The sequence below is a fragment of the Python bivittatus genome, unplaced genomic scaffold, assembly GCF_059951505.1.
Source record: "Python bivittatus isolate LINGU-HERP-01145 unplaced genomic scaffold, Pbiv_v1 ctg000480_np1212, whole genome shotgun sequence".
NCBI lineage: Eukaryota > Metazoa > Chordata > Lepidosauria > Squamata > Pythonidae > Python > Python bivittatus.
This window is the reverse complement of record NW_028277075.1, coordinates 70,016,551-70,027,026: the sequence shown is the minus strand read 5'-3', so window position 1 is coordinate 70,027,026 and position 10,476 is coordinate 70,016,551. Positions and strand designations below refer to the sequence as shown.

Below are 10,476 nucleotides of genomic sequence, written 5' to 3'. Positions count from 1 at the left end.
GCAATGTCACATGACCACATCGCTTAGCAACGACAATCCCTGCAGTCCACATTGCTGTCATTAAGCAAGGATCATAGGTCATTAAGCAAGCAAACCAAAGTCAGTGGGGAAACTGGCAGGAAGTTGCAAGTCCCTGCGGTTCGCAAGCAGTCTGGCAAACAGGTAAGTGGCTGCTGGCGGGTGGGAGATGGAGTGAGGGGGTGCGTGAGTGGTAGGGGAGGTGCAGCGTAAGTGCAGCAAGGCTCAGGGAGAGTGGGAGAGTGCGGGTGGCGGGAGAAGCGCAGTAGGCCTTGGGGGCCAGGTGGGAGAGGGTGCATGAGTGGCTGTGTGGGGTGCACAAGTGGCCAGGGAGGCATGGCGTGAGTGCAGCAATGCTTGGGAAGGGTACATGAGGGGGTCTGGGTGGCCAGCGAGGTGTGAGCACAGAGGGGTTGGGGGAGGGCGTGCGGGTGGGGGAAGGTGCATGAGGGTGCTTGAGTGGCTGGGGAAGGTAAGCAAATGGCCAAGGAGGCACAGTGCAAACACAGTGAGGCTCAGGGAGGGTGGCAACTTGCAACCTTCCCTGCTGGCTTCCCCACTGATTTTGCTTATGGGGAGCCAGCAGGAAAGGTTGCAAATCATGATAATGTGACCGCAGAATGCTGAAACTGTTCTAAGTGTGAGCCGGTTGCCAAGCGCCCAGATTGCGATCACATGTCTGCAGGAGTGCTGGGCCAGCTGGAACTTTTGAGGACTGGTCATAAGTACCACTCGTTCAGCACCATTGTAATTTCGAATGGTGGTTGTTAACCAAGGACTATCTGTAGTTGCTAAGTTACCCTGTATTTCCTGTCTATATGTGCTTTTGTTAACCCTGTTAACAGCAGGGGGCTCACTCTGTGCAGACAGTCAGGTTTACATCCACTCCAGCTGGAGCCTGGTAAAACCTTGGACTTTATTTTTTTCTGTACTGCATGCGAAACTTAATTTGTCACTAGGAAGGATAGATTGCAAGGCCAACCTGTGGCTGTAGATGGATACCTGGCAGAACCAGGGTGGTCTCTGCTACCACTGATATATAAGCAGAAGGTAATCATGCCCCACGGTGCTGAGCATATCTATTGTATTAATTGTATCACAATTTACAATGTCCAATCAGCTAATCTCAAGATCATGCGTCATTTTCACTCGTACCATTCATACACAACTTCAGTGTGGGATGGCATTCCTCAGTCTTTTGTATTTCCTCCTTGTGGCAGAACAGCAAATTGAGATAATGTACACACCAAAAAGATTTTCAAAGAGTTTTACTTAAGGTCTTATATAAACAGCAATAGCAAGAGAAATTAGAACTAAATACAATTTAGTCTACAAGAAACAAAATAGAAAAGGATAAAACAAAGCACACAGAATATCCCAAATATTACCAAAGGGGCAGTGGCCAGCATAGTGATCATCCCTGGAGGTGAGAGATAGTTGGGATGCTAGAAAAATGCACAAAAGATGGGAGCAGTGACCTTGGATCTATCTCTGAAGCCCAGGAATGGAGGCGGCTTAGGGTGCAGAACATGGACTTTGTATTCCCTTGAGGCCAAGCTGCTGCCCTCATCCCCCTGCCCTTGGTCGATTCTCTCCATTCTCCACCTGCTCAGGATCGCTCATCTGTTTCAGCCCCTTGCACGGGCAGGGCTAGAACTGCTTCACTAAGGGAAGCCCTTCCTCGGCAGAGTTGGGGCCAGGCACGGAGGCAGAGGTCCCATCATGTCCTCAACACAGTCCCCTCCCTGCGCCTCTCCAGCTGCTTTCTTGTCTACACTCTGAGCCATTTAACTCTTTCTGCAAACATGCAGACTTTCAGTCCCCCACCCACTCATCTCCTGTAACATTTCTTTACATGAGAATCAATGCCTCTGCTTGCAACAAAACTTAGAACATTAACTCAGGCAAGGTGGAAAGTTGACTTGAAGAGAGTACAAACCATCCTATGTACTATAGTGCATACATGTCTCTGTGCTGCCTAAAGCCATTTCTGAATATCATAGGGCCTTCTAAACAAGGTCCTTCTCTTCTGGACTTGGGGCCATTAAATTCCCAAGCATCACCTTTTTTATTATTTTCCCAGAAGTTGCGTACATCGAGGGACTGTTGGCAGGAGAGGCTTGTTAAACGTCTCAGCTGACTGATAATAATTTAGTATCATTCTTCTAGTTGACCAAACTTGCAATCAAGCTAGGAGGAAAATTCTCTCTCCCCTGACCCTCATCACTGATCCATAACACTTGCTAAGAATTCTAGCAAGCTGCAGTGATACGTAGTTGGGCAGAGTAGTCCAAAAGGAGCAGGGAAAGGGGAATCCATGTGGAATATATGCCGTAAATTGGTAACTACTAGCTTTGCTGGCTCCATTACTGCTGCTGCATCATACTGCTAGCTGCCAAAGTACTGATTGGTTCACTAGGCATTGTAGCTTAGCTCCACTTTCACCCAGCATGCAAAACGCCAGAAAATTTAAGAACAGGCCCTCAGGAACTGGTACAAGCTACCTCCAGCACACCACTGAATGTATAACTCCTTCGCCCTGCATCTCAGATAATGTGTCCCTCAAGTCCAAGTTGACTCTTGGTGTCTACGTGAGCAAGTCCATGCAGTTTTCTTGGCAAATATGTAGAAGTGGTTTGATATTACGTATCCTGGGAGGTTTCTCCAACTTCACAGTTTACCCTTTCTTAGGTTCTTCCATCCAAATTCTACTCAGCCCCAACCCTACTAACAGCCTGAGTCCCAATAAGGTAAGCAGGTACTGCTGCATGGTAAGATCCGTCTTTGAAAAGGGTTGGCAAGATACACAGAATGCACCTATTGTAATTATGGCTTAATATTCTCATTTTCTGGTAAAGCATGCATCCCATAAATATTTATAGAATATTCAAAAACTAGAAGCAAAATCAGTTTGGGGCAAAATTAGTAACAGCATATCAGATATGCCAGAGTGTTTTCAACACATCCTTCAAAATCATAGCATGAATTCTTTATTTAGGGTCCAAAACTACAAAACTCTTACTTCTCTTTCCTCTATATACAGGTTAAGCTTCTGAAAACAATGGAAATGGAAGGCAATCAGACATTAGTTACTGATTTTGTCTTGGTTGGGTTTACAACAGACCCATTTCTACGCATAATCTTCTTTGTGCTGTTCTTGGTCTCCTACACCCTGACACTGACTGGGAACCTGGGCCTCATGGCACTGATCTACCTAGACTCCCATTTGCACACACCCATGTACTTCTTTGTGGGCAATCTGTCCTTTCTGGATGTCTGGTACTCCTCAGTCTACACTCCTCGGATCTTGTCTGACTGTATGTCCAAGAACCAGCACATGTCCCTTGCTGGTTGTGCAGCCCAGTTCTTCTTTTCTGCCACATTAAGCTTCAGTGAATGCTTCCTACTGGCCTTCATGGCCTATGACCGCTTTGTGGCCATCTGCAACCCACTCCTTTATACTACTGCCATGCCCAAGAAGCTCTGTGTCCAGCTGGTGCTAGGAGCTTATGCAGCTGGCTTTGCCAATGCCATTGCACACACTGGTAACACCTTCCGCCTACGCTTCTGTGGGAACAATGTCATCAACCACTACTTTTGTGATGTGGCACCACTTGTGAAGATGGCCTGTGATGAGACACGCGTATATGAAGTCATACTGACTGCTGTTGTTGGGTGTAATATGTTAGCAACTACAGCTCTCATTGTGAGTTCCTACATTGGGATTGTGGCAGCCATAGTCCGTATCCGTTCAGTTGCAGGAAGACGCAAAGCCTTCTTCACTTGTTCAGCTCATCTGGTCTCTGTTTCTCTCTACTATGGTTCCATTCTTATCATGTATTCCACACCCAACTCTCTACACACTCCAAACTGGGACAAGGCAAATGCATTGTTCTATACAGTAGTCAATCCGCTGGTCAACCCTTTCATTTACAGCTTACGCAACAAAGATGTAAAGGCAGCTTTCAAGAACGTCTGGGGGAGATTTCTAGCACACAAATAAATGCCATTGATACTGTCTTTCTCCAGAATAGATTACCAATGATGAAATTAAACCCCTGCTTCTAGAGTCAGCCTGCCTGCCTGCCTGCCTGCCTTCTTTGAGTATATATCATATTCCTTGAGGATATATGTAGAGAGCAAGGAAGCCCACTTTGGCAGAGATATGGAAACTCAATTGCCACAGCGACAAGGGGCAAAACATGTTTTAAGTCCAGAACATCCAGATGACCTTAAAAGCGGCTCAGAGACACAGTTCTCTAATTCACTGAACTATAAGAATGAGGAGGAAGTACAAAGCAATCAGACTTGCAAGATTTTCTTCTTATAGCCAATCTCAATAAAAGTAGTTTTAACCTTCTTATGGAGTTGATTTCTTGGTCTGGTCTATCTAGTGGGGTTGATATCAATTTTGCAAGTCTCCTACTTTCCTTTAACAGAGACAGAAGATCTCAGCTTTGTTCCTGGAAATGGCCTCCAATCCTCAGGGTACATCGCTACCCACTGAACACCTTGCTGCAGCACTGTTGCAATAACACCAACAAGTGGACCTATAAATAACCGACATGCAGAATGCCATGATGCAACTGACAGAACAGTTGTGTCAGAATTTACCTCAACCAGCAGCAGCCCAGCAGCCTTCAGCAGAGCTGATATTTCTGCTTTCTCATGGGAGTTTGCTACAGAGGTATGGAGGATACCAAGACCAATTCCTGACTTTCATAACTCAGTGTGAACTCTTTATGGCAGGTTGACCAGCAGTTTCTCACAGATCACACCAAACTTACTTTTGTACTGACTTTGCTGAAAGAAGGGACAGCCAAATGGGCTATACCTATCATTGAAGACAATGACCCTATGCTCAACAATTATCAAGACTTCATGCAAAGATTTAGAGGTTCTTTTGACAAGTCCGTGAGACCCCTGACTGCCAGTTGTGAGATTTGCAAACTCAAGCAAAGGGTGTGGGCATACATATTGGATTTTAAATTATTTGCCAGAGAGGTAGGGTGGAATGGTCTGGTCTGATTGACCAATTTAGAGAAAGGCTGGCTGATGAACTGAGAGATGAACTGGTGAGACAAGGCACCCATATAAAATGGAAGAGCTGTTCCAACATTGTGTAGTAATAGATGGCTGAGTGGAAGAGTTGAGGCAGGGGAGAAATGGCAAGAATGTAAATTCTCTGGTAAAGAGAATTTACATTCTCTCTTCTCCCATATCCCCCCTCCTGATAGCCTCCTCGGAGGCAGGAAAACCCATGTAAGGGGAGCAGCAGAACCCATGTAAATTGGAGCAATTAAAAGGTGTATTTCACTAGGTAGCTAAGCTTATGCTTTTACTGCAGAGCTCTCAGGCAGATAGCCAGATCCTGCCTAGCTAAAATCCAAGCCTCTACTCAGTGACAAAATGCCACACCTTTGGATTTATAGGCCATATAGTAAGAAAGTCCCAACTCATTTCAAGGCAATAGCATCAGGAAACCTCTCAGGCCCCTGTCCCAAGAGATCTAAATGTTATTCTTCCTGTTACTCTTTGCTTAGATTCAGGCCAGAAAGTACAACTCTCTACTGTTATAGACTCAGTAGCAATGCTAATTTCATAAACTAGTCCATAGTACCAGAGTTAGGTTTACCCATCCAGACTCTCAAAAAAACAGTGATGCTAGAAACAATAGATGGACAGATGCTGAGAGCTGGTTTTGTGATGCACTAACCCACTTGTTGATAATACAAGATCACACAGAGTTGAGAGGCTGCAGTTACACAATCCAAATGTGGGCTTGACACAAGGAATTATTTTGTTCCCATCACAAAGATGCCATCAACCCTAGTTGCAAGCCTTGCGTTCTCTCCCTCCCCCCAACCTGGTCCAGCATAGTAACTCACCTACCTTGCCAGAGAAATTCTCAGAATTTGTAGATTTAAATTGCATTTAAGGAGGAAGAAGCATGTGATTGCACCATCAATTTGAAACTGTGGGGCCAAATTTTGGTAAAGAGACAATACTTCATCTCTACTCATGAGCTAGCCGCACTGAAAGAATATCTGGATGACAATATAAAAAAGGGTTTATTTGGTCTTCCAAATCAGCAACATTTGCAGTGACTCTTTTGTCCCAAAAAATGATGGGGGGGGGGGAACTGTTCATGACTATAGGCTTCCTAACCAGATGACCGCTACGCATTACCTCTTACTTCATGACTCATGAAGTGCCTCCAAAAGGCACACATTTTTACAAAGTTAAACTCTGACCTTATAATTTTATCGGAATGAAAGAGGGACATGAATACTTAACTGCATTCAGTAGCAGATATGGAAAATTTGAATACATGCTTGGTTAATTGTAGGGCAGCCCTCAAGATTCATGAATGAAATATTGTATGTATGTAGTGGTATATTTGGATTACATACTGCTTTTTTCTGAGGATCCTTTCTTGCGTGAGATACATGTCAGAAACATCTTAAAGAGACTTCATGAACATAAACTTTTTGCTCAATTGGAGAAATGTACATTTGAGCTACCTCAGTTAGACTATTTGGGATATAGGATCTCTACTGAGGGCACACAGCTGGGTTATAGAATTTCTACTGAAAGCATTCCAACAATGGAGACACTTTCTGGAAGGGGCTGCCCACCCAATACAAATTCGCATAGAGCACAGGAATTTAGAAATTCTGCAGAAGGCACAATCACTCACTCCTTGAAAAATCAGGTGGGCACATTTTTTCTCCTGTTTTGATTTTATATCTCTTATAATCTTGGCTCACAGAACAAGCTTCCAGGCACCCTATCACATAAGCCTGAATATGACCTTCCCTAACCATCTCCTCCAACTACCATACTATAATTGAGCAACTTTGAGTCCCCCTAGAAGTTGGATCCTCCACAAAGACTGGGAATGGGGTGGCAGACTGTTGATCTCTTAGAACAGATTAAAGCTCAGCAGCAGCATGATGCTTACATCAGAGCTCAGATGGATGACCTCCAGGGAGTCCCACAAGACAATTTGTAGCTTTTCACAGTCGATAAAAGGCAGCTGTTGCACAATGATTGTTTGTATGTTCCCATTCTTTAAGGGAAGAGGTATTGCAACTCTGCTACAACAATAGGACACCTGGACATGAAGGAATATTTAAAACTCAGCATTAGGTCCTTAGGGACTTCTGGTGGCCAAAAATGAGGGCAGACCTCAAGGATTGCTGTATGTTTCATCTTGTCATGTATGCTGTAGGACAAAATCTGTTCCTGGAAAGCCAGCCAGCTTGCTGCAGCCTCTAAACTCTCTTTTGCAAACCTTGGACACTATATCACTGGATTTTATTACTGATCTCCTTCAGTATAGAGATATACCAGCATTCTGATAGTCATAGATTTGTTTACAAAGTTGGTCCATTTCATTCCTTGCAAGGGCCTCCCTACAGCTAAGGAAATGGCACAATGTTTTTTGGACCATGTTTTTAGATATATAGGCCTAGTCAATCATGCGATCTCGGATCACAGGTCACAATTTACCTCCAAGTTTTGGGAGGCCCTCTTCTAATTATTAAACATTCAAATTAATTTGTTCTGCTTGCATCATCTGGTATCAAATGGAGAGTCTGAGAGAGTCAACCAATTATTACAACAATATTTAAGATGTTCTATCTCTTAACAACAAGACAATTGGACTGAGCTGTTGTCGCTTGCAGAATTTGTCTACTTTTTTGTGCCCGCATTGCTGGCTGCCAGCCAACAAGACAACAAGTTGCATTAGAGCTTGATTTTGAGGTCCATGAATATTTAGGTTTTTGGGAGAACTTCACATTTGAAACAGGGGCAAAATATTCTATTGGAAATTGTGGGTGAAATCTAGAATACATACTTGAAATCAATTACTGTGCAATGATTATTTTAAGGATTTTCTTTTTTTTACTACAGACAGAATTTTGCTCCCTAATTCACAATGTTGGCAATATAATCTTCCTGAGAATCATTTGATGATTCAATGTGGACTGGATGCTTTGGCTGCTCCCAAGAAGCCTAAGATGCTCTCATCTTTGATGGAGTCCTTGTCTGAAATTAAATCCACATCATATTTATATAAAAAATGTATGAATATTCTTAAAGTTGACATTAATTATCTCATGGATTAAAGAATTAGAACATCCAATAGTGGCACATTAATGGCTACAGGTCTTTAGAAATGCCAAATTTGTTTTAAATTCAGGATTAAAATTGATTCATGAAAATATTGTATTTTTGTGTATATTCGACACTTGAAGTCAACCCAGAGTTTTCACTCAAGGCACAAATGATCGGGTTCAAATTATCCTACTTTGGACATATTATGCGAAAACCAAGCCCCCTAGAGAAGACTGTACTGCTGGGAAAGGTGGAAGGAAAGGGAAAATGACCAGCAGCAAGGTGAATGAACTCACTTGTTGTGGCAATGAGTGCACCATTAGAAGATCTGAAAGACCAGGTTAGGGACAGGCTGTCATAGAGAACATCTGTCTATATGTTTCCGAAGAGTCGAAAACCACTCGATGGCACCCAGTCAATCAATTGTATTGGGCACCCAAAAGAATATATTTGAAAGGATGAGCATCAGATTATCTCTGCTGGTGATGTAAACAATTTGAGGGGGTCATTGACTCATATGATTTGGTCTTGTGAATAACTGGTGTATTTTTGAAAGAATATATTAACATCTACAAGTAGATTTATGGGGAAAACTTTTAAGGTAAAAGATGTTAATGCTATATTAAATTATGTCCCAGAATTTTGGAATAGGATTATTTTTCAGATATTATGGTCATACTGGATTTGGGGTATTGCCGAGAGCATTATTTTGAGAAACTGGAAAATTGGTATTATTTCTAATGTCAAGGACTGGTTTTAAGAGATGTATAACTTTCTAAAAAGGCAATTTTTACGTATTAATGCAAAAACAACACAATATATTTACTTCTGGCATATATTTAATGACATTTTATAATAATAGATTATTACTTATTCACACTGAGATTTAGATATGTTTACATACTGATTAATATTGGATGGATATGTAATATCTGTAGTTAGTCATCACTTTTTCTTTTCTTTTTTGTGTTTAGATTTTTATTGTTTTCTCTTGTTTTCTTTGTATGTTTTCGTTGTTCTTTTTTTTTTGTGTAAAACTTGTTAAAATAAATACTTTTATTAATAATAATAAAAGTCTGACCATGATCAAGTTGATATTTCAGAGTTTTTTCCAGAAAAGGCCCTGAGACAAGTGATGTTTGCAGTTGAACTTCTAAGTGCCCTTAAGGTGGATGTTGATTGTTCACTTGGGGACTCAGGTAGCCTCAGGGAATGGTGTTGTTTCCCCCATTTTCTTTTCTTAGATTATACTCCCTTTGGAGGAGTTAGGAAAAAAAAAACTGTTGGCATAATAGTAATATTCCTTCTTCAAAATATCAAGAACAGCTTAATCTAAGTGCTTCCACAGGGAACTGAGATTGCCTAATTTGAGGGAGTGATGTGGACAACTTATTCATAATAATTCAAGACTCCCATATAGGCTGATCTGTTGGCTTGTCCAAAGAATCTTAGCAGGAAAATGTACTCAGCTTCATTCAGGTAAGTCTGGGCATAATTTAGCAAGATACCCCAAACCTCCTATTATTCCCTCAGCTAGGACTAGACCAATTGCTACACGGCTCTTCTTCTCACATCTGACTGTCAAGGCTCTCAGAGGCAGGCTCGCACCCATCTAACCCCATTTTTCTATGAAAAGAAGTTCAAGGTGTTCAGAAGTGGTTCATTTTCTGACTTCTGCTTTTCTGTAAAAGCAGGTCCATGCATCATGTGTGTGGTGGCCATTCAATTTCTTCCCACTTTCCCTAAAAGAAAGCAGGATTCAATCCCACAGCAACAAAGGCCTTGGAATAGGAGGTGAAAGATAAAGTCCAGGTGTAGCTCTGAGAACAAGACAGGGAAAACTTTTTACAATACTTCCTTTGAAATGGTTAATTACACAAAGTGCTAACCTCCATAGAGTGGAAAGAGAACTGTTCACATCGTTGAGAAAAGGAGACAGAAACCTGGATCTAAGCAGAAGATGGCAACTCCCTGATACGATGAGTCTCAGGAAGAATGTTGGCTGAAAATCTTGCAGTCGTACAAGGGAAGAGCGGGCAGATCTTCTCTGCTGCTCCATTGGCAGGAAGTATTGTCACTCACTGGCACCAGGGAGGGGAGCGGACATGCTCTTTGGGCCACAGAAGAGGTCTTTCAAAGAGGCACACAACTCACAGAACCACACTGGGTACTCTGTTGCTGTTTGTGCTTAACAAATGTGTTTTCAGGGACAGCCTAAATGGCAGAGTGGTGCAGCCAACGTCAGGTAGCCAGTTTAGGATTCTCAGTAAAAGGAAGTACATTCTTCTGCTTCTTTCTTTTCCTCAACTTTGAGAAGAATCCTTTTTGCATTTT

At 42.4% G+C, this 10,476-nt stretch overlaps 1 protein-coding gene across 1 annotated transcript; it reads left to right on the top strand.

Moving 5' to 3' along the window:
• Positions 1–3,076: 3,076 nt before the first annotated feature.
• Positions 3,077–4,021, top strand: LOC148215011 (olfactory receptor 9G4-like). Its single transcript, XM_088145146.1, has one exon. It carries the CDS (start codon positions 3,080–3,082, stop codon positions 4,019–4,021), a length of 942 nt encoding a protein of 313 aa, XP_088001272.1. The 5' UTR covers positions 3,077–3,079.
• The last annotated feature ends 6,455 nt before the right edge of the window (positions 4,022–10,476 follow it).